This window comes from Leucoraja erinacea, chromosome 9 (assembly GCF_028641065.1).
Source record: "Leucoraja erinacea ecotype New England chromosome 9, Leri_hhj_1, whole genome shotgun sequence".
Taxonomy (NCBI): Eukaryota; Metazoa; Chordata; class Chondrichthyes; order Rajiformes; family Rajidae; genus Leucoraja; species Leucoraja erinaceus.
This window is the reverse complement of record NC_073385.1, coordinates 31,171,391-31,196,333: the sequence shown is the minus strand read 5'-3', so window position 1 is coordinate 31,196,333 and position 24,943 is coordinate 31,171,391. Positions and strand designations below refer to the sequence as shown.

Below are 24,943 nucleotides of genomic sequence, written 5' to 3'. Positions count from 1 at the left end.
ATTCTGGTGAACTTCTACCGCTGCACCATCGAGTGCATCCTTACCAACTGCATCACAGTATAGTATGGCAACTGCTCCGTCTCCGACCGGAAAGCACTGCAGAGGGTGGTGAAAATTGCCCAATGCATCACCGGTTCCTCACTCCCCTCCATCGAGTCGGTCCAGAGCAAGCTATGTCTGCGAAGGGCGCGCAGCATCGTCAAGGACTGCTCTCACCCCAGCCACAGTCCGTTTACCCTCCTCCCATCCAGGAAGCGCTACAGGACTCTCCGTTGCCGATCCAGCAGGTTCAGGAACAGCTACTTCCCTGCGGCTGTTACACAGCTTAACTCTGCACCTTGGTGATTGCCAGTCACCCCCACCGGCAACTCCCTCCCCCAGAAAAATTGTGTATATATATCGCCCTGGGGGAGGGAGTTGCCGGTGGGGTATATATATAGTGCAGCGGTAGAAGTTCACCAGAATCTGAGGAGACAGATGGACCTTCTATATATATATATATTCTGCTGTTCATTATTCTATGTTCGCTCTTCTGGGTGAGATGCTAACTGCATTTCATTGTCTCGGTACTGTACACTGCACAATGACAATAAAGATTGAATCTGAATCTGAAAGTGTTTTGCAGGGCAGTCTTCAACACTGACTGAAAGCATGGCAACATTAACTTTTTTCCTTTGTCACCGCAAATTAGTTTTCTTCATAATACATTGTAAAAAACAAGGTAAAGTGTTTTCCCCTGGATTTACTCAGTACCTTCAATTTTCTTCTATGTTTTCCCTTTGGGGCACCTTTTTCAGAAGGCCAGATAATTCGATCACCCTTTACCCATTCATCATACCTGAATGGAAAAAAAGGAGGCAACTTAAACTTTCAAAACTACACAATTGCATTAAGAACAATTAAGACTAATATAATGCCTAGAATTATCTAAATCTGTTCAAACTATTGTCTGTCTGTCTGTCTGTCTCTCCCTCTCTCTCGATACATACACATACATATAAATATACACACACACACACACACACACATATAAAACAAACCCTCATCTTATTTGTTTCTATGCATGCGAGTGACTGTGCGTGCGTGTCTGTCTGTCTGTGATCCCGGAACTATGCCAAAACATGATAGCGCTAATATTTTTGCACCACCTTACTCACAAATGTCCTGTGGTCGTTTGCATCAAGTTTTGTTCAGATTGATGTTATATTTCACAAGTTAGTCATAATTTTTAACTTTACAAATTCAAGGCAGGAGGGAAGGAGGAGAGGGGAAAGAAAAGGGGGAATGGAGGACGGTAGGGGAAGGAAGAGGGATGGCGAGGCGCACTTGGGGTGGGTTTACGGTGACTCGCGTCACAACGGGAACCTGTCAGGTGCACCTGCGCAGTTGGGGCTATGGGTGAGTGGTGGAATATTGCGTTCAGGGACCAACCTCCCGTGTCACTGGGAGCCAATGGGTCTGGTTTATTTTTAAACCTTGCAAAACATTACCATGTACAGATTGCATTGTGACTGTGGGCTGGAGCTGACAAAAGTTAGTACAGGTGCACAACCTTTTATCCGAAAGCCTTGGGACCAGACACTTTTCGTAATTCGGAATTTGTCCGCCTTCGGAATGGAATTTTTTTTGCGTAGATTTTAATGGCTGGCTCAGTGGTAGAGTGCTCAGCTCATATCCGCAAGGTCGCGAGTTTGCGCCTTGATCCCGGCAGTTCCTCGGTCGCGAGTTTGAGTCTTCAATGTAGTTTTTTCTTGCAGAATAAATGTCTGTATGAAATGCAGTGTGTTCTCGGCAATGAAGACTGGCTGCAGTTCCCAAATCCCTCGCGTCCCTGGGACCAGCACAGTTCCCAGATCCCTCGCTTCCCCAGGACTGACTTCAGTTCCCAGATCCCTCAAGTCGCCGAGACTGGATTCAGTTCCCAGATCCCTCGCGTCCCTGGGACCAGCTGCAGTTCCCAGGTCGCCTGCCTCCCGGCCGCTCGCAGCCACCCGAGCTACTTCCCTCCCCGGGCCAGACTCCCCACACGCTATAAAAAAGGAAGTCCCCCCCCCCCCCCAGCGGTGCTGTCCTTTTACAACCGCTTCCCATCAGTTGCCAGCGATGAGGAATAGACTTGGCTATCCCTCAGTAGAGCAACATCGTTCTTGATGTTGCTGTACTGAGGGATAGCCGAGTCTATCTTACTTGGCCAGTAACCCAACCTTCGGCCTCCAAGATGCAGATAAATTTTCATGCCTTCATTTTGGGTAAAAAAAAAAAAGTGTCTTCATTGCTGTGCAATACGGTACTTATTGATGCATGGTGTTCATTTCCTTTATCCCAAAATCGTCACATAGCAAGTGAAGCGAGTACGGTCAAATATAGTCATAGTGGTGCAGAACTTCCCAATAAATGATTTATTTTTAAGGCTTTCTGATTATTTATTTTATTTAACAGGGGACATGAACCGCTTATTCATTATCTTCATGTGATCTGAAGTTGTTTACACTTGTTTTCAACTTTATTATTAGAAGTTCCCAGCCAATGTTATTTGTGTGTTGTTGCATTAATGGGCCTGTAAAGCTATACCAAGTAAGAATTTATTGTCCCATTGCCAGTACATATGTGAATTAAACACCCAGAAAAGTGTTTAAATTGTCATATGCCCGACCACAGAACAATAAAATTTGTATCTACTGCAGCAACACAGTAAAAGATGGGAAAAACCATTAAAATAATTTGCGGTGCTAACAGCTTAAATACTTTAACTTTGTTAGCAAGACAACAGAGGTTGTGATCGATTTCATGAAATACACATACATTGACAGTGCCAAAGTAGAAATGATTCAAAGCTTCAAGTTCTTTGGAGTAAATATCACCAGCAACTTGCCCTGGACCAGCCATATTGAAGTTCAGCATGACCCCAACTCACCAACTTTTACAGATGCACCATAGAAAGGATGGTTTGGGAACAGCTCTACCCAAGATTGCAAGAAATTGCAGGAATTGTGGATGTTGCCCACACCATCACACAAACAAATCATCCTTACATTGACTCCATCTACACTACACGCTGCCTCGGCAAGACCACCAGCATAATAAAGGACGTCTCACCCCAATCACTCCCTCTTCTCCCCTCTCCCATCAGGCAACAGGCAAAAACTCAAACCTCCAGATTGGGGATGATCAACCATGATCACATTGAAGCTGGCTTGAAGGCCTACTCCTGCACCTATTGTCATATTCAGAGTCAGTTTCTTCCCAGCTGTTATCAGGCAACTGAACCATCCTATCGCCAACTAGAGAGCGGTCCTGACCTACCATCTACCTCATTGGAGACCCTAGCTCATCTTTAATCAGACTTTCCTGGACTTTATCTTGCACTAAACATTATTCCCTTTATCCTGTATCTGTTCACTGTGGATAGCACAATTGTATAGGCTTTTCACTGACTCCATATCATGCACAAAAAAGCTTTTCACTGTATTTTGATACATGTGACAATACTTATCCAAATGCAGCAGAACAATTAAAGGTCACACAGCTAATTTTTAAAATAGAGATTAATGTTGCATTTAAGACATTCCCAAGTAAACCTTACTACCACAATACAAAAATAATTGAAAACATCACATTAATAACAATAGTTTGTTATGCCATATCTATTACCTTGTATTCCAGCCATAGTAATGTACCAAATAGATGACCTCTCCATCGTCAACTTCAGATTTTCTAATATTGGCTTCGTAGATTTTCTGATTTTTCCCACGTCCATATTTTACTTTTACTTTGCTTCCAGAAGGAAACCTTTCAAATTCATTATCTTCGTCTTCGTCTTCCTCCTCCTCCTCTTCCTCCTCCCCTTCATCATCCTCTTCCTCCTCATCCCCATCTTCCTCCTCATTCCCATCTTCCTTTTTATTTTCATCTTCTCTATTTATTGAGAAAAGAGAGAATTATGATTAAAAATATGATAATGCACCTTTACGAGTCAGGAGTGTAATTCTCATAAATACTGTCTATGGGACAATGAAATATATCAGCTGCTGCTTTATAGGCCCATTAACACAATATACAATAATTAACATTATAAATTAATAATCAGTAATACCAGACCCACCAAAGTACAAATCTGAAGTTCATAATGCAACCAAAATAAAGTCCATAATAGATCATATTTTTTGAGCAGTGGTTGATGATGGGAAGGTCAATACCATTGATGGACCGGACAATGTCTACCACCAACTGCAGCCTCCTTAGTTCTTTGCATTCAAGTTACTGAACCAGGCCATGATGCAACCAGTCTACCTGCTCTCAAATACATTTGTAGATTTTCACAATGGCAGCATTGTTAAATGCACTATCAATTGGCTCAACACCAAAGAAACCAGATTTTATTCAGGGAATATAAAAGTTTACAGGTCCCAGGATTCTTTTCAATTTGTCTGCATCCTCTCCTACATTTCTTGAACTTTGCCATGACAGACGTATTGGTCATTTACGAGATTGTGCTGTGAGCAAATTGTTTGCCACTCATGCCCACACAAGAGGAAAAATTTGTGGCTTGGGATATGTTTTGGGGCATCCCAAAATTGTAAAAGGCATGACAAAAAAAACAAAAACAAAAAAAGTTTGTACATTTTAAGATCATTCACAGTAACTTTATGTATAAGAAATCCTGCCCATATCCAATAACTGAGCAAGGGTAACAATGAAATTCAAGCAACTAAACAATTTACAAATACAAATGCAGCTCATACTCTTCAGTGCCCCTTTAACACAAGCCCTTTTCAAATATTCTTCTTAAACAATGCATCACCAGTTACATTCAAGAACAAGATTTAGTGTAATACATACTTGCTTTGCCTTTCCACTTCGTTTTCTTCCCTCTCTTCATCACCTTCCTCCTCATGCTCACATTTCTTTTCAGAGTCATCTTTCTTATTCCTCTCTGCTCTATTTTTGGGTGTGGGTGTATTTTTCTCCTGTGCTGCATCCATTTCTTTCTCCTTTTTATTAGAATCTTCCTTTGACTCCTTATATTCTTTATTATGTTCCTCATTCAGCTTTTCTTCTCCACTGATCTCTTTGATTTCTTTTTTGACTGGCGTTGCATTTCTCCTCCGACCCTGAAGATGAATAAATTAATTTAATTTCAACACGTAATTAAAACGGCAATGTGCAAAGTTAACAGTCAATTTTGCAAGTTACATACGCTCTTCAAAAAAAGTCTTCAGGAATAATTGTGTTCCACCAGGGGGTACTTTGTGGCAAGTTCCGCCTTCCGTTTATTGAAACATAGAAAACAGATGCAGAAGGCCATTTGGCCAGCACCGCCATTTAATAGGATCATGGCTGATCATCCTAAATCAGTACCCCATTCCTGCTTTTTCTCCATATCCCTTGATCCCATTAGCTCCAAGAGCTATATCTAACTCTCTCTTGAAAACATCCAGTGAATTGGCCTCCACTGCGTTCTGTGGCAGATAATTCCACAGATTCACAACTCTGGGTAAAGAACTTTTACACTTAAGCATAATTGGTATCTGGCTTGCATATTTCAATAATGATCTACATGCAAAAGTTATTACAAAGCAATTACTTGAAAAACCTGTTATGTGAAGTTTTATCTTCCACAGGCACGTGCGCAAATAACTTGATTAAGGGGCCAGTAGCATTGGAAATACAAGAGGCTACAAATGTTGGAATCTCATGTAAAACACAAAGAATTGGAGGAACTCAGCAGATGAGGCAGTAACTGTAGAGGTAGTTGGACAGATGAAGCTCTGGGTCGAAACAATTCTTCAGACTTATGGAGTAAAAGAGTTAGCTGGTAGAAAAATATTAAGGGATGAGATTAGAAGAGCACGCAGCTACAATGAGTTTATGGCCGATGTTGGAAATGAAATTAGTTTACTGTACAAGTTACAGTACGTGACTAATATTTCAATTTATCAAGAATAATAACCAAAAATGTTAATTACAGGAATTACCATTATTTACTTTTACTTCACGCCATCAAACAATTCTATGCATAACTAATGACGAGACATACAATCTTGCTTTGATTTCCCATGCCATCTTCATCTTGTTTACAATTGTGCCCACGTCCTGAGTTTACTTCAGATTAACAACAATATTTTCCTGACCCACACTGAAACATGAACAAACAAGTTATGATTTTCCACCCAAGAGTTGCCACTGACAGGAAACCCACTCACAAACAGTTACTGTATCAGCCTCTAGTCGGCACCAAAGAGCTGCTTAAGAAATAAGAAACAAACTCCCACTTCCTGAACAGCTTTCAACACATTAGCACATCCTGATCTTTTTTTACCTTAACCTCGCCAGTGCTGTGGAAATATTATTGTAATCACCAAAAACATTAGTATATGTGTGGAAATTTATTCTCTCAAAGGGTAGCGAATCTGTGGAATTATCCGCTCCCGAGGGTGGTGAAGGACAGACCATTGGATATATTTAGAATCACACAGCACAAAAACAGTTCCTATGGGTTGACTTGACTATGCCAACTGGGATGTTCTAAACTAAACCCAAATCATCCTATTCCTTTCCTTTCCATGCATCTGTCCAGATGCTTTTTAAAGATTGTCTGACTACTACTACTTGTTCCTTATTCTCGCTACTCTGTGTGTAAAAGATTTGCCCTTCAGATCTCCTTTAAATTCCTTAAACCAATGTCCTCTAGCTTAAACACGCCTACCCTTGGAAAAAGGCTAGCTATGCACCTCAATTTTATAAACCTCGATAAGCTCAACACTCAGACTCCTATGCTCAACCCACAGCAATCCCAGCTAATCAATTAAAAATGATATCCAGGCATTCAAGCCACCATCTGCAGTTCTTTCCAAAACATCAGCCTGGTGAATCTTTTCTGCACTCCTTTTAATTTGACCATATCCTATAGCGTGGTGACCACAGCTGCATATAATATTCCAACTGTGGCCTAACCAATATCTTATGCAGTTTCAAAATGAAACTTCACCAAATGAAAGCAAGCCAAATGTACACCACCTTCATACCCTTTCCACTTGAATTGCTATCTTCAAAGAGCTGAGAACTTGCACCCAAAGGTTGTTTTGTACATCAATGCTTCCAATGGTCCCAGCTATTTACTGTAAATGTCTGGCTAATATTAGACGACCCAAAATGCATTGCCTCATACTTACCTAAATTAAACTCCATATGTGTAGGAAAGAACTGCAGATGTTGGTTTAAATCGAAGGCAGACACAAAATGCTGGAGTAACTCAGCGGGACAGGCAACATCTCTGGAGAGAAGGAATGGTGACGTTTCGGGTCTGAAGGGTCTCGACCCAAAACATCACCCATTCCTTCTCTCCAGAGATGTTGCCTGTCCTGCTGAGTTACTCCAGCATTTTATGTCTACCTTTAAATTAAACTCCATCTGCCACCACTGCGTCCAACTCTCCATTGATGTATGTCCCTCTGCATTCTTAGGCAACCATCCTCACTATCTACAACTGTACAAATTTTAGTCTTGTCAGCAAACTTATTTATCAGATCAGATATTCATATTCATCATTTATATATGTAAAACAAAGATCCCAGCCCCACTCCCTGTGGTACCACACTAGTTACAGACTTCCAGTCAGAATTAAGTCTCCATACCACCCTCTATCTCCTATCACCAAGACAATTTTGGATCCAGTTGGTCAAATCACCTTGGTCCCCACATGCCCTAAACTTCTGGATCAGCATACCATGATGGACTTTGTCAAAAGTCTTGCTAAGCCCCATGTATTTCACATCTACCACCTTGCCTTCATCGATTTTCTTCATAACCTCCAAAAAAAACTCCATCAGATTTGTGAAGCAGGATTTCTAATGCATAAAACCATGCTGACCCCCTATTCAGTCTCTGCCTTGATCATAAATCTCATCCGGAAGAATGTTTCTAATAGCTTCTCTCCTACTGATGCAAGGCATCAGCCTGTTGCTTTCCCACTTATACCCAGGGTAGAGATAAGTACATATTAGAAAGATTAAGGAGTTGAGGGTTGTAGGCAACTGTCACAGATGTGGTGTTGAAGCCAGCATAGATCAACTACAATCATAACAAACAGCAGGACACACGTGAAGGGCTTGGTAACCTACTCCTACTTTCATGGGTTCTTATGATTACACTCCAGCTTAGGATGGAATGTTTCAGTTTTGAGGAAAGACGGAGAAAAAAAAAAAAACAAAAACAACAAAAAAAAAAAAACAGGAGGAAGTCAGCAGACCAGGCAGCATCTGGGGTGGGAAATTGACAGAAAACATTTTGGGTCAGCATCCTTCTTCTCCCAAATATGTTGTATTCGATTCCCTCCACAGATGCTGCCTGACCTGCTGAGCTCCTCCAGCATTTGTGTATAAGCGAGTTTGGTAATCCGACTGCGCATGCCCAGGTCATAGGTCACAAGCGAAAAACACTCTCGGCAGTCATGCCACGGCATGGACATAGACCTGCGCCTCATCCGCAGCCAGGATTGATCCTGGGACTCCGGCACCGCAATCGTTACCGAGCCACCACTGGACCATCCCCGTCCTCACCCGAGTGGGCCCCCCCCCCCCCCCCAGCCCCACTGTCCGGGGGCGGCCAGAGACGCCGGGAGTCAGATGGGAGCACAACTCTGCCTGTTAACCTTCCAGCCCTACCTGGACTTAAGGGAATGACAGCATAGGCTTACAGCAGCACGGAAAGGCAGGGCTAACTCCATGGCTCCGGGCTGGTGTCCCGTCAGTCCAGGCAGTTCAGTAGGTTAACCCGGCTAGACAGGTAAAGTTGAGATGGATTTAGCGCTGCTTCTCCGCGATGGCTGTGGGCCTCGGCCTTCATTCCCGCAAGTCCAGACAGGGCTGGTAGGTTAACAGGCAGAGGTGAGCTGGATTTGGCGCTGCTTCTCCACGCTGACTGTGGGCCTGGGGGGGGCGCCGCTCCCGTCTGACTCACAACGTCTCTGGCCACCCCCGGACGGGGGGGGGGGGTTGGCACTCGTGAGGGGACGGGGATGGTCCAGTGGCAGTTCGGCAGCAATTGCAGTGCAGGAGACCCGGGCATCTGAAGATTCAGGCATCTGCAGTTTCTTGTGCCTGGACAGGCTGTGTTTGTTTTCCTTCCGGCTTAAGAGACCGAGTTGAGAAAATTATTAGGGGCATGGATTGGGTAGATAGTAAGAAACTCCAAATTCCACAGATATCCAAAACCAAAGGACAGGTTTAAAATAAAGAGCATGTCGTTTGGAGAGACTGCGAGGAAGAATTTTTCACCCATAAGGTGGTTGCAATCTGTAATGCCCTGCCTGGGGGAGACGATGGTGCTCGGTACACTCACAACATTTAAGAAGCATCTGGATGAGCTACAGACCAAGTACTGGTTAATGGAATTAGTATAGATCGATACTTGATAGTCAGTATGGGCACATCGAGCCAAAGGGCCTATGCTATATGACACAATGACTATAACCCAGAGAATGCTGTGTTGACACAATTACTCTGTGACGTTAATCTGGTGGATGAGAGTTTAAACTCAAATATGGAAGCCAGGGAAATTAAATTCAGTTTTTTAGAAAATCTGTAATTTACCACAAAATTCATAACACTGCTGTATTAATCAAGTAATTTGAAAGATTGGGAATGGCCCACATGGCTGGACAATCCAGACCCTCTACAAATCGCGTACAGGAAACAAGTCTATGGAGGACACCATCTCTCTAGCACTATATCCAGCCCTCGATCACCTTGACTATGAGAACACCCACGTCAGGATGTTTTTTATCCCCATTTTCAACTGATTTCTGGACCTGAAGATATCGACCAGTTAGAGTTGATCATACCATTTCCACCACTCTAACCCTCAACAGCTCCTCACAGTTGTGTGCTCAGGCCCTTCCACTATTTTCTATACACCCATGATTGCGTCCCCATGTACAATGACACCACTGTTGTTGAGCTGTCTAAGAAAGAACTGCTGGAAAAATTGAAGGTAGACAAAAATGCTGGAGAAACTCGTGTGAGGCAGCATCTATGGAGCGAAGGAATAGGTGACGTTTCGGGTCGAGACCCTTCTTCAGACTGATGTGGGGATGGGCAGGCGGGAAGAAGAAAGGATGGGGCGGAGATAGTGGGTTGTGGAAGAGCTGGGATGGGGAGGGGAAGCAGGGAGAAAGCAAGATTACCTGAAATTGGAGGTCAATGTTCATACTGCTGGGATGTAAACTACCCAAGCAAAATATGGGGTGCTGCTCCTCCAATTTACAATGGGACTCTCTGGGCATGGAGGAGGCCCAGGACAGAAAGGTTGGGTTCGGAATGGGAGGGGGAGTTGAAGTGCTGAGCCACCAGGAGATCAGGTTGGTTAATGCAAACTGAGTGGAGGTGTTGGGCGAAGCGATCGCCAAGCCTGCGCCTGGTCTTACCGATGTAGAATCGTTGGCACCTAGAACAGTGGATGCAACAGATGAAGTTTGAGGAGGTTCAGGTGAACCTCTGCCTCACCTGGAAAGACTCCTTGGGTCCTTGGATGGAGTTAAGGGGGGAGGTAAAGCGACAAGTGTAGCATTTCCTGCGGTTGCAAGAGAAAGTGCCAGGGGAGGGGGTGATTTGGGTGGGAAGGGACGAATCGACCAGGGAGTTACGGAGGGAGCAGTCTCCGCGGAAAGACGAAAGGGTAGGACATGGGAAGATGTGGCCAATGGTGGGATCCCTTTGGAGGTAGCGAAAATGTCGGAGGATTATCTGTTGTATGTGATGGCTACTAGGAGGAAGGCGAGGACCTGTCCTTGTTACGAGTGGGGGAATGGGGAGTGAGAGCGGAGCTACGGGATATAGAGGAGACCATGGTGAGAGCCTCATCTAGAGTCGAAGAAGAGAACCCCCTTTCCCTAAAGAACGAGGACATCTCCGATGCCCTGGATTGGAACACCTCATCCTGGGTGCAGATGCAGCGTAGACGGAGGAATTAGGAGTGGGGGGGGGGAGGATAGAGTCCTTACAGGAAGCAGGGTGGGAAAAAGTGTAGTCCAGATAGCCATAGGCATCAGTGGGTTTGTAGTAGATGTCGGTCAGTAGTCAGTTATCTGCGATGGAGATAGTGAGGACTAGAAACGGTAGGGAGATGGCAGAAATGGTCCAGGTGAACTTGAGTGCCGGATGGAAGTTAGTGGTGAAATGGATTAAGTTAGTGAGATCTGCATGGGTGCAGGAGGTAGCACCAATGCAGTCATCAATGTAGCGGAGGTAGAGTTCGGGGATAGGGCCATGGTAGTCTCGAACAAGGATTGTTCAACGTACCCTACAAAGAGGCAGGCATAGCTGGGGCCCATGCACATGCCGATAGGCACGTTTTGGATTTGGAGGAAATGGGAGGAGTCAAAAGAAAAGTTGTTGAGGGTAAGGACTAGCTCCGCTAGGCGGAGGAAAGTATTGGTAGAGGGGATTGGTTGGTTCTGCGGTCGAGGAAGAAACAGAGAGCTTTAAGAGCCTCCTGGGTGGGGGATGGTGGTGTAGAGTGATTGGACGTCCATGGTGAAGATGAGGGAGTGGGGCCTGGAAAAAATTCATGAAGATGAAGAGCCTGTGAGGCGTCTTAGACATAGGTAGGGAGGGATTTGACCGGGGGAAGGGGGGGGGGAAGAGAGATAAGGTGGAGTCAAGGTATGTGGAAATAAGTTTGGTGGGACAAAAACAAGCAGAAACAATGGGTCTGCCAGGACAGTCAGGTTTGTGGATTTTAGGCAGAAGGTAAAATCAGGCCGTGCGGGGCTGGGGAATTTTGAGGTTGGAGGCTTGGGAGGGCGGGGAGCCGGAAGTGATGAAGAACTGTTGTTGAGCCGATCTACAACAATGATGAGATGAACTGCAGGAGAGAGCGAGAACATATTATGTTGTCAGGGCAGTAACCTAGCCCTTAAGGTCAGCAAGGTTGGAAGGAAGTGAGGAGGTGAAGGGAGGCCTGGTAATGGCAACTCTTTCTCCGAAGTGCCAATGACTGCATCAGGGCTATCTCCGATACTTGTGCAGTACTCGTTGATTTCATTAACTCTACCACTAACTTCCACACTGCTCTCAAATTTAAAGAGTCTGAAGAAGGGTCCAACCATGTTCTAGAGATGCTGCCTGACTAGTTGTGTTACTCCAGCTTTGTTCCTTTTATGGAAACCAGCACCTGCAGTTCCTTGCAACTTCCCCACAATGGCTTCGTGCCCACTGCTATCTGACTCCTGAACCAATCACCTCTTAAGCATCCCATTCCTGAAGATGCTCTCACATACTCTACCTCAGTCAGTTATGCCATTATTGTACTTTAATATGCTTTTGCACAATTTAGATTTTACACTCCTCCAATTTTGCACCATTTTTGCACTCTGAATTGTATTTATTGTGGTATCTATCTTTTCCGTATGTATACCGTATACTCTGAAGTTTATGTGAACAAGGAATTTAATCACACATTCGATTCATAATCAAGTGCAATTTCATTAGATTATGACAATAATCTAAAATAGCCTAAGTGATGCCTAAAATTGAAGAGAATGTTCATACCGTTGGGATGTTAGCTTTGTTCCACCTGTTTGCGTACGTCCTCACTCTGGCAATGGAGGCAGCCCAGGACAGAAAGGGCAGAATGGGAAGGGAAGTTAAAATGGATAGCAACCGGGTGAACCAGCAGGCTCTAGCAGACCGAGCACTTCTTCGGAAAAACAACATGACAGATCTACTCCAGGAATCGCATTTCAAAGGAAACAGCCCAACTCTTGCAACACATTTCCTGCATTTATCTGTCCCACTCACAGAACAGACCCATCTTTGGACATACATTAGCCGTGGGCTCCTTAGCATGACACCATAAAATCTCCAGGCATCTTGTCAAAAAACAAGGAACTAGCTTCCTGATAAATACATCATGTCCTCAGCTAACAAAGCATTGCTCCATCACGTTGAACTACACCGAATGCAACAGGAGCACAGAACGTGCTCTGAACGAGGGAACTCAATGTCCATCACTGAGAGTGGCTTGGCAGCACCATCATTGATTGAACTGGCCGAGAGATAAAGACCACACCTGACAGACTGGTAGGTAGCAAACCAACAGACACCAGAGATAAACTGACTGGCCTCGACAGTTCATCTGTTGCAAACGCATCCATCTATATTAGTGCAGGTTCATGCCAAGGCCACACACTGACAAGCAGCATGGCATCTACCATCCAGCAAAAACAATAATACTCAGATTTGATAGCACAAAACTGGGCCCAATCGTCCATTAGAAGCAGAAGACATGTATCCCATCACAATCTGTAATGCCATGGCACATCACATCTCTCACCCCAATTAGGTCAGAGAAACAACTTTGGCTCAAAGTGGGAAAACATTATGCCGAGACTAGGGGCAGGAACACAAAGATAAGGCAGCAACCTCAATCATAGCAAAGCTGTAACAGCAAGCAAAAGACAAAGTTAAGTGATTTGACAACAAATATCCACTGTATTGGCACATATGATCATGATTGCTACTAGAATTAAACACAAAGTGGAAGTTCCAAGATGTTCATTTCCTTTAGGATGGTGGGGAACATCTGCAATCATGCTCAGTCAGAGGTGTTAAGTGCAATAATGATCTTGGCTTCCTCAGAAGATTCCCACCACCAGAAATTAAACCATTGCATTTGAGTCAATCCACTGAGTAGTAATAAAATTAGATTAGGTTGTGTTGATATGGATGCCTAGAAAATTGAAGATATCGACCAGCTCCATTCATGAGGACAGGGTTGTGGTCACCCCTTCGATTCCTTAGCTTAACAACCAACTTTTTTTTTTGCTTCATCTCATTGTCGCTGTTGATCTGGACTGAAGCAAGGTATCCTGTGGTGAGCAACCTTTTGACTAAAGCCTTTCATTACCCACAAGGCACAAGTCAGAAGTGCAATGGAAAATATGCCACTTGCCTGATACGAGCAGCTCCAACAACTTGCAAGAAGCTCAATGCCATATGGAACAAATCAGCCTGCTTAAATAGCATTCTATTCACCATAGTGAACTTTAATTTGTTCCATTACTGCAGCGGAAGTAATCTCCAAAATGGACTGCAATTGCTTGTCTAAACTTTCCAACAGCTCCTTCAAAATCTAGAACATTTACCACTAAAGGAACAGGCAGCAAGTGCATGGGTATATCACCATCTGCTCAAAATTATACCACATCCCAACTTGGAACCAATTTATTATTCCTTCATCATCACTGGATGTGAACCCTGGAAGTCTCTGCCCAATAGCATTGTGAGGGTATTTTCACCAATATGACTGAAGCAATTCAAAAAGCTAGCTCACCACCATTTCTGAAGGGTTATTAGGATTGAACTTCCAGAGTCGTGACGCCCACATCTGAAACAAAAGAATATTTTTCCAAATGCTGCAGCAATGTACAATAGATCCAGGTGTAGGCCATTCAGCCCCTCGAGCCATTCAATGTGATCATGACTGATCATCCACAATCAGTACCTCGTTCCTGCCTTCTCCCCATATCCCTTGATTCCGCTATCTTTAAGAGCTCTGTCTAGTTCCCTCTTGAAAGTATCCAGAGATCCAGCCCCCACTGCCCACTGAGGCAGAGAATTCCACAGACTCACAACTCTGAGTGAAAAGGTTTCCCCTCATCAACATTCTAAATGGCTTACCCCTTATTCTTAAACTGTGGCCCCGGTTCAAGACGGGAACGTTTCCTACCTCCAGCGTGTCCAAACCCTCAATAATCTTATATGTTTCAATAAGATGCCCTCTCATCCTTCTAAATTCCAGTGTATACAAGCCCAGCAGCTCCATTCTATCAACATATGACAATCCCGCCATCCTGGGGATTAACCTGGTGAACCTACGCTGCACTCCCTCAATAGCAAGAATGTCCTTCCTCAAATTAGGAGACCAAAACTGCACACAATACTCCAGGTGTGATCTCACTAGGGCCCCTGTACAAATGCAGAAGGACCACTTTGCTCCTATACTCAACTCCTCTTGTTATGAACACCAACATGCCATTGTCATTGCCTGCTGTACCAGCATGCTTACTTTAATTGACTGGCGTTTCGGCCCGAAACGTCACCTATTTCCTTTGCTCTATAGATGCTGCTGCACCCGCTGAGTTTCTCCAGCATTTTTGTGGACCCCCAGATCCTGTTGTACATCCCCCATTTCCCAACTTGACTCCATTTAGATAATAATCTGCCTTCCTGTTTTTGCCAGCAAAGTGGATAACCTCACATTTATCCACATTAAACTGTATCTGCCATGCATCTGCCCACTCACCCAACCTGTCCATGTCACCCTGCATCCTCCTCACAGTTCACACTGCCACCCAGTTTTGTGTCATCTGCAAATTTGTTACTTTTAATCCCTTCATCCAAATCACTAATGTATATTGTAAATAGCTGCGGTCCCAGCACCGAGCCTTGAGGTACCCCACTAGTCACTGCCTGCCATGTTGAAAGGGACCCATTAATCCCTACTCTTTCTTTCCTGTTTGCCAACCAATTTTCTATCCATGTCAGCACTCTAGCCCCAATACTATGTGCTCTAATTTTGCACACTAATCTTCGATGTGCAACCTTATCAAATGCTTTCTGAAAGTCCAGGTACATTACATCCACTGGCTCTTCCTTGTCCATTTTCCTAGTTACATCCTCAAACAAATCACAGAAGATTAGCCAAGCATGATTTCCATTTCGTAAATCCATGCTGACTCGGACCAATCCTGCTAGTGCTATCCAAATGAGCTGCTATTTCTTCTTTTATAATTGACTCCAGCATCTTCCCCACTACCGATGTCAGGCTAACTGGTCTATAATTCTGTTTTCCCTCTCCTGCCTTCCTTAAAAAGGTGGGATAACATTAGCTACCCTCCAATCCACAGGAACTGATCCTGAATGTATAGATCATTGGAAAATGATCACCAATGCATCTACAATTTCTAGAGTCACTTCTTTAAGTACCCTGGGATGCAGACCATCAGGCCCTGGGGACTTATCTGCCTTTAGTCCCATCAGTCAACCCAACACCATTTCCCGGTTAATGTGACGCACAATACAAAATGCTGCTAGAGTGCACAATTCTGATTTATACTCAAGAACGCAGATCCGCATTAGGATATCCAAGTATTAAAACAATGACAGATGCCAATCAAAAACACGCTGAGAATATTCTTGGCTTTTAATGGTTCTATAACCATTTTGTATTAGAGTTACTTACTCTTGGAGATCTTGCTTCTTTTTCGTCTTTTTCATTTTCAGCCTCATCGTTTTTCTCAAATTCAGTTTCTTCAGCTAAATCGATAGGTACTTTCTTCGGATTATATGCTCCATTTTCTTCATGAATCTCTAATGTTATTCCTTTGGGTTCCATGTGGTGAATGGTCCTGAAGAGAAGATCAGCTGCACGACAGTATTCTTCAAAGCCATACAAGTACCTTGGATTTAGAGAAAAAGATAAAAGGGAGAGGCGCAAAACTGATATTAAGGAATGCTCACAACTGTGTCGAGTTTCAAACGTTCAAGTCTGAAACTTACTGAGGAAATTTTTAAATATCCAAAATATTTAATGATTATTAGAGGTACGTTTTACAGGCCAACTTTGGCATGAAAGCAATTGTTCAGTTACCGTCCTTCTCAGATACATAATTACATTGAATTTCACACATTTACTACGATTTAAGAGTACGATCCCCATTCAGATAAGATGATCATCACAAATGCAATGGCAAAAATATATCCATGGTTGCAAATACTAAAAGTATACTGAAGCATCTATTGCCAGTTCTATTCACCTTCTGCAGATTCAGTTCCAATGAGGCAAGCACAAACAATGATCGATATTCCCAAGTGCATTTTTGCTGACAATTAAAGACAAATCTCTGCATTTTAGACATGTTTAAATAAGGGACATACACATAAATAATCCATAATTTGCCGTTCTGAAGATATCCACAAGTAATTATAGAAACCAGCAAATCTCTGTAATGGATTCATTTTTAAATTTGAACGGCTGTGACATATTAGGGCAGAAATCAGAAGAATGAGCAGCGCGCCGAGGAAAAAACATACATCTTGGGCTGAAATGGTGTAAAAACTTCAGGGCACTAGTCATGTTTGACAAAGGAAGTCAAACATACCATAAATGTAAAAGAGACATTTTTTAAAAATAATAATGCAAAGATTAAAAGGAAGATAGAGGATTGGGAAGCTTTGTAAAACCAACAGGAGGCAATTGAAAAGGCAATAAGGGGAGGAAATATGAACTATGAAGGAAACGGTGCCAATGATATACAAAAGAGTTTTTTCAGATATATAATGGGGAATAAAGAAATGACCGACGAATTGAATACGTTTTTTGAGTCGGTCTTCGGAAGAAGCCTGCAACGTACCAATGTAGCCTGAATTCAGTGGTTGGTAAGACTTTAGAGTCCATTATTAAGGATGAGGTTTCAGAGTACTTAAAATCACATAATAAAAGCCAAAACAGCATGGTTTTGTGAAGGAGTCACCTTGCCTGACAAACTATGGAATTCTTTTAAGAAGTAAATAGCAGGATAGACAAAGGAGAGCCAGTGCAGGTTGTGGATTTTTAGATGGCCTTTGATAAAGTGCCGCACTTGATGCTACTAATAAAGATGAGAGCCCAGGGTGTTAGAAGGAAGATACAAGCATGGATAGAAGATTGGCATAATGGCAAAGGCAAACAGTGGGAAATAAATTGGCTTTTTCTGGTTGGCTGCCAGTAAATAGTGGTGTTCCGCAGGGGTCATTGTTGGGTCTGCTACTTTTCACGTTGTATGTTGATTTGGATGATGGAATTGATGGCTTTGTGGCCAAGTTTGCAGATTCTACGAATGTCGGCAATGGGGCAGGGGCGTAGAGGAAGCATGGAGTAGCAGATAGAATACAGTGTAGCAAAGTGTGTGGTCCTGCACTTTGGTAGAAGGAATAAAGACGTAGACTATTTTCCAAATGGGGAGAGGATTCAGAAATCAGAGACTTGGGAGTGCAGGTGCAGAATTCACAAAAGGTTAATTTGCAGGTTGAATCGGTAATAAGGAAGGCAAATGCAATGTGAAAAGAAGTGCTCCCGTTAGACAGGATCAAGAGGGATCCCAGATGATGATGATTGCGTTAACGTTCGATGAGCATTTGATGACTCTGGGCCTGTACCAGCTGGAGATGAAGGATGAGGGGGATCTCATTGAAACTTACCGAATAATGAAAGGCCTAGATAGAGTGGATGTGGAGAGGATGTTTCAACTAATGGAAGAGTTTAGGACCAGAGGTCAAGCCTCAGAATAAAAGGACGTACCTTTAGAAAGGAGATAAGGAGTAACAATAACAAATGGAATTTAATGCTGATAAGTGTATGGTGTTGCACTCTGCAAGGGCTAACCAGGAAACAATCAATGGTAGGTTCTTGGAGAATAGAGGAAATAGTAGGATCAAGGCATACAAATCCAAAATCCCTAAATGTGGCAGCACAGGTAAAATAGGTGAAGGCAGCATATGAGATATGCCTTAATTAGCCAGGGCATAGAATTCAAGAACATGAATTTAATGGTACAACTTCAAGACATTGGGTAGGTTACAATTGGACAATGTCAGTTTTGTCACTACACTATCCAATCAGTGAGAATTGCCAAGCTCTAGCCAGGGATGGAATATTTCACTGATGAGAAGCTCTGTAGGTCAAGTTTGTTTTTTTCAGAAGCAGGGGAGGCTGAGAGTGAATGAGTGATATGCAAAATTACCAGGGGCATGGGCTGGGTAGATAGGTGGGGACATTCATCATTGCAGCAGATTCAAGAAATAAGAGAGCACAGATTCAGGGAAAAGGAATCGAAGGAAGAATCTATGATGCAGAGTGCTTGGAATCTGGAACACACTGCCCAAGTGGGTGATGGAGACATGTGCTCACAACATTGAAACAGCATCTGGACAAGCACATGAACCTCCAAGAAATACAAAGCTAAGGACCAAGTATCAGTAAATAAGATCTGTACAGATGGGTACTTTATGCTTGGCATGGACTAATTGACCCGAAGGCCGTTTCCTTGCTGCATGACTATGACCAAGCCAAAATCTGGTGGAAAAAAGTTGCCACAAACTTCCGATAACATCCTTTTGTTTCAGTTAAAAAGTGCTGGGATTGGAGATTAATAGTTAGTATGCAGGTGCCAAAGATAACCATATTTCATTGCTATATTTATTTGGAATTTGAACTCGATATGTTCAGCAACCATAAAATGGCAGTTTTCTGAATCCACATATCCAGCAGATAATCCACTTGCAGATACCTCATGCTTCTTTAATTTTTCATCCATTGATGTAACATGGAGGAATGACAAGTTGCTGCGAAGAATCATATGAGCAAGGCTTTATGATTGCAATTACAAAGGAAGGGCAATGCCATTAAGAGGTTTCAAGATTGAGAATTAACCTCTAACCTGTTTGATTCACCTCCCAACAACTCTCAAAGTCAAGAACAATCACTACAAGGACTTTGTTATGGTGCTGTTTACATGCATGTTGTAAACTTGATTTTACACGGTGTTCATCTTTAACGAGCTTATTAAAAATTGCACCTTTTTTCTTCTTAGAATGTGTTGAGAAATTTCCCTTCAGGTCGCCTCAATGGGATTTACAGCCAAAGAAGTACAAAAGCAATGAAATCATTATTGCAAAGAAGGAATCATGGCAACCAAATTGCACACGGTATGCTCCAGCTAAGCATTATAGTAATTGTCAGATCACTTGTTTCAGGCGTGTTGATAATATTGGATTAATATTGACCAGGAAAACCACCAAAGCACGCCTGCTCTTTAAAATAATGCCATGGTTCTTTTTATTTTTTTTATTTACCTGAGAAAGCAATTGGAACAAAGAACAGGACAGCACAAGAACAGGCCCATCTGTCTGTGACAAACATGAAGCCAAAACCATCATCTACCTGCACCTGAATAATCCACATTCTTCCATTCCCCGAATATCCATATTTCTATCCAAAAGTCTCTTAAATGCCACTATTGTAACCACCACCCATGGCCGCTCACTACCCTCTATTTAAATAAAACTTGCCCCGTACATCTCCCTTAAACTTTGTCTCCCTCACGCGGAAAGCTATGCCCACTAGTGTTTGACTTTTCCCTCCTGGAAAAAAGTATCTGACTGTCTATCTATGCCTCTCATAATTTTATATACTTCCATCGGGTCTCCTTGCAATCTCTGACGTCCAGCCCCTGTAGCTAATACCCAATTCCAAGCATTACTCTAGTAAACCTCTTCTGCATCCTTTCCAAACCCTGCACATCCTTGAAATCATGGGGTGACCAGGACCCATGAGACCTCATCCAACATTCAATAGTGCAGCACTTCCACGAGATTGAGAATAGCTTTTACTTTGAAGATCCGGCACAGTGGTAAGCCCTTGTATATTTTCACTCACAAGGAATACGAAGAATACAAGGCAAGCACCTAGAACTCCAAAATGGAAATTAGTTAGTAAGAATTAGCATTTAGGTTTTGGCAAGTTAATAAAACAGAGCTCAATAAAAATGCCTGTAGCTTGGCCAGTTCTTTGTCTTTTATGGTCCCTGTTGTTTACTTTGCAAGTTAAACAAGTAGCTTTTTTAAGGCAGAGTGCACTCAAGTTACACAAGAATCCCAATATGTTATCTACATATTGCTTGCAAAGCACTAAATGTGAATTATTTTGATCACATTATAAAGTTTTTCCAAACTTTATGACCTTGCATTACACGGACACAAAATATTAACAAAACCCAAATTGGACTTGGCTACAGTGGCTTGCAAAAGTTTTCATACCCCTTGAACGTTTCCACATTTTGTCACGTTACAACCACAAACGTAAATGTATTTTATTGGGATTTTACGCGATAGACCAACACAAAGTGTTGCATAATTGTGAAGTGGAAGGAAAATGATACATGGTTTTCAATTTTTTTTACAACTAAAAAACTGAAAAGTGTGGCGTGCAAAAGTATTCAGCCCCCCCCCCCCCTAATTTTCAAGTCTTGCCAGAGATTCTCAATTGGATTTAGGTCTGGATTTTGACTGGGCCATTCTAATGCATGAATATGCTTTGATCTATACCATTCCATTGTAGCTCTGGCTGTATGTTTAGGGTCGTTGTCTTGCTGGAAGGTGAACCTCCGCACCAGTCTCAAGTCTTTTGCAGACTCTAACAGGTTTTCTTCCAAGATTGCCCTGTATTTAGCTCCATCCATCTTCCCATCAACTCTGACCAGCTTCCCTGTCCCTGCTGAAGAAAAGCATCCCCACAGCATGATGCTGCCACCACCATGTTTCACAGTGGGGATGGTGTGTTCAGGGTGATGTGCAGTGTTAGTTTTCCGCCACACATAGCGGTTTGCATTTAGGCCAAAAACGTCAAATTTTGGTCTCAGCTGACCAGAGCACCATCCTCCACATGTTTGCTGTGTCCCCCACATGGCTTGTGGCAAACTGCAAACGGGACTTCTTACGGCTTTTTTTCAACAATAGCTTTCTTCTTGCCACTCTTCCATAAAGGCCCGATTTGTGGAGTGTACGACTAATAGTTGTCCTGTGGACAGATTCTCCCACCTGAGCTGTGGATCTCTGCAGCTCCTCTAGAGTTACCATGGGCCTCTTGGCTGTTTCTCTGAACAATGCTCTCCTTGCCCGGCCTGTCAGTTTAGGTGAACGGCGATGTCTTGGTAGGTTTGCAGTTGTGCCATACTCTTTCCATTTTCAGACGATGGATTGAACAGTGCTCTGTGAGATGTTTAAAGCTTGAGATTTTTTTTTTTATAACCTAATCCTGCTTTAAACTTCTCCACAACTTTATCGCTGACCTGTCTGGTGTGTTCCTTGGGCTTCATGATGCTGTTTGTTCACTAATGTCCTCTAACAAACCTCTGAGGCCTTCACAGAACAGCTGTATTTATACTGAGATTAGATTACACACAAGTGGACTCTATTTACTAATTAGGTGACTTCTGAAGGCAATTGGTTGCACTGGATTTTATTTAGGGGTATCAGAGTAAAGGGGGCTGAATACTTTTGCACGCCACACGTTTCAGTGTTTCATTTGTAAAAAAAGTTGAAAAGCATGTATAATTTGCCTTCCACTTTGCGGTGTATCACATGAAATGCCAATAAGCGACGTTTCCGGTTGTGGTGTGTAACGTGACAAACTGTGGGAACGTCCAAGGGGTCTGAATACGTTTGCAAGGCACTGTAATAGACACACACAACCACACACACAGTGGAAGGAAACAGGTCCTACAGCCCAACATGCACACACTGACTAACATGTCCCAACTGCACTCGTCCCACCTGCCTAGATTTGGCCCATATCTGTCTAAACCTGTCCTATCCATGTACCTGTCTAAATGTTTCTTAAAAACTGCGATAGTACCTTGCAATATATCTGGATAATAGTTCTGGATTTTAGTTATAATAGACAGTGTTCAGTCTGACAATCATTGTGCATGCAAAGAAATTCAGTTCAAAATGCCTACTATAATTGCATTAACCTGAAGCCCAAACTTTACTCAATGTCAGGTAATCTTCATACGTGCTTAAGCAACCTTGGGTTAGAAACAAAACAATGATCAAATAATGAAATACTCCTCATGGGGTGGTTCTTCCACTCTATTAAGAGTTTATTTAAATTGGTATGCAAGTTCCTGTATTCAGTCAACCACTTCACCCTTTGGTGTGAAACTTTATCTCAGGAATGCATCTGTAGAATACGCAATATCATTAGGTACTCAACTCAATTATCATCTTTTACTGGCAACGTCTGAACCATCAGCAATCCTCAAACACCATGGCCCAACATTGCTCATTTAAAATAAACCAAGAATACGGCTGAAATGGCAGCAACTTAGCAACGTGCAACCATGGCGATGAGCTGTGAACAATCCATCATCTTTCCACTTCCATATCTCAACCGAATATTGTAATGCTACAAGATCATGCCAAATGTGTTGATACTAGCGCACATTATGGTTGTACATAGCAGACTCATCTCACACATTCTATACTCCAAGGATCTGTAAATGCAAATTTGAAAGTTATTGCTTTGGTTACTTATTCTACTTTATTAGCTTGATTTCAAAGTAACAATTATTACCCTCAATCTTGTCATTCTTTAATAATTAATTTCAGGGCATGGGCATCACTGGCATTTTTGTCAATCCCTAGTTGGAGAAAGCAGTGGTGGCTCTTTATTTGAGCTGCTGTTATTTCCACAACGCTGTCTTGGATTTTAATGTAAAAAGAATCAAGAAAAGGGACATACGTCCAAGTCAAGATGGGGAATGATTTGGGGACAAACCTGGTGTTCCCATCATCTTACTGCCACGATCTTTCTAACTAGAGGAATTGTTGATTTCTGAAATAAAAAGACATGACCATGACTGCAGTGCAAGTCAGTGATCAGGGTATATGGTTAGATGTCAATCAAGTTGACTGCTTTATCTTCAATAATGTCACAATTCTGTTGTGGTTCCTGCGCCTACCCAAGAAAATGAAGATTGTTCCACCCTGTGCCTGATTTGTGCCTTGTAGATGATTTGAGGAATGAGAAGATAAGTTATGTACCAGAGAACATTGAGCTTTTAACATACTCTTGTAACCTTGGCTTAACTGACTGGTCAACAGTGAACTGCAGAATATGGATAGAAAGGGACACAACATCCGTAATGCCACTGGATATCATATTTTGTTTAAATAAACCTTGGCATGGAGCTTTTCAAGCTTGAATTCAACGAGCCATGAGGCAAGTTTTGTACTTCAGCCAAGCCTTAAAGTATGCAACTATGGACAACTTAATTATGTGAAGATTGACAATAAAATTGAACACTGTACAGTCCCACTTCTGACAGAAAGGCAAGTCAGTCATGAAGCAGCTGTCGACAGTTGGCCAAAGGATGCCGCATGAAGGACTCTGTCCTGCGGCAGAGAAGACTGGCGTCCATCAAACACAACCATCTTCCATTCTGCCAAGTACAATTCCAGTCAATAGAGGCGTTTCATTCTGCTTCCTATTGTCTTTAATATGACTTGGTTGCCGAACACTGTTTCTACTCAAATCTCTCTTGATATCAAGGGCCATCTCCCTCACAGGACTTCCAAAACTCAGCTTTTGTATGCAAGGTTGTAATGAGCTCAGGAACCAACAGGCCCCACTAAAATCAAAGCTGAGCATTGGCGAGCAAATAACTGGTGAGAAGTTACTCGCATCATTTCACAAAGCTCTTGACAACTCCTACCATGATTTTGCTCATGACTGGGAACAGGTTATTAGGGCAGTAATTGGCTGGGTTGGACTTGTCCTGCTTTTTGTGGACAGGACATACCTGGGCAAATTTCCACACTGTCGGGTAGATGCCAGTGTTGTAGCTGTACTTGAACAGCTAAGTTAGGGGTGCGGCTAATTCTGGAATACAGGTTTTTCAGCACTACAGCCGGGATGTTTTCAGGGCCCATGGCCTTTGCTGTGTCCAGTGCACTTAGCCGTTTCTTGGATGTCACGTGGGGTGAATCGAATTGGCTGAAGACTGGCATCTGTGATGGTAAGGACCTCAGGAGGAGGCTGAGAAGGATCATCCATTCGGCACTTCAGGCTGAAGATGGTTGCAAACACTTCAGGTTGTAAAGAGCTTTGGGACATCTGGAGACATAAAAGACGCTATATAAATGCACATTGTTTCTAAAAATGTTTAGCATTTATAGACAATGCCATGGTTTAGTTATTCTACTTTCCTCTTACGTTAAGGAATAGCATGTAATGGTCAACACTGGGAGTCAGTATAAATTGCTCAGCACGTTCTATGGAAGTAGCCTCAAAATAAATCCAAATAAAGGGTAGAGTAGATGCAGGTTACTGTTCTTTTCTTTTT

General features: G+C 42.8%; 1 protein-coding gene across 5 annotated transcripts in view; it reads right to left on the bottom strand.

Moving 5' to 3' along the window:
- Window positions 1-24,943, bottom strand: part of arid4a (AT rich interactive domain 4A (RBP1-like)) — an 84,422-nt gene that overhangs the window by 19,875 nt on the left and 39,604 nt on the right. For all 5 annotated transcript variants that reach the window (XM_055640477.1, XM_055640478.1, XM_055640480.1 and 2 more), the window contains exons 15-18: window positions 16,243-16,459; window positions 4,840-5,111; window positions 3,652-3,915; window positions 754-838 (exon numbers count right to left, since the gene is read on the bottom strand). In XM_055640477.1, the coding sequence (XP_055496452.1) occupies window positions 754-838; window positions 3,652-3,915; window positions 4,840-5,111; window positions 16,243-16,459 (838 nt within the window). The remainder of the gene's footprint in view (window positions 1-753; window positions 839-3,651; window positions 3,916-4,839; window positions 5,112-16,242; window positions 16,460-24,943) is intronic.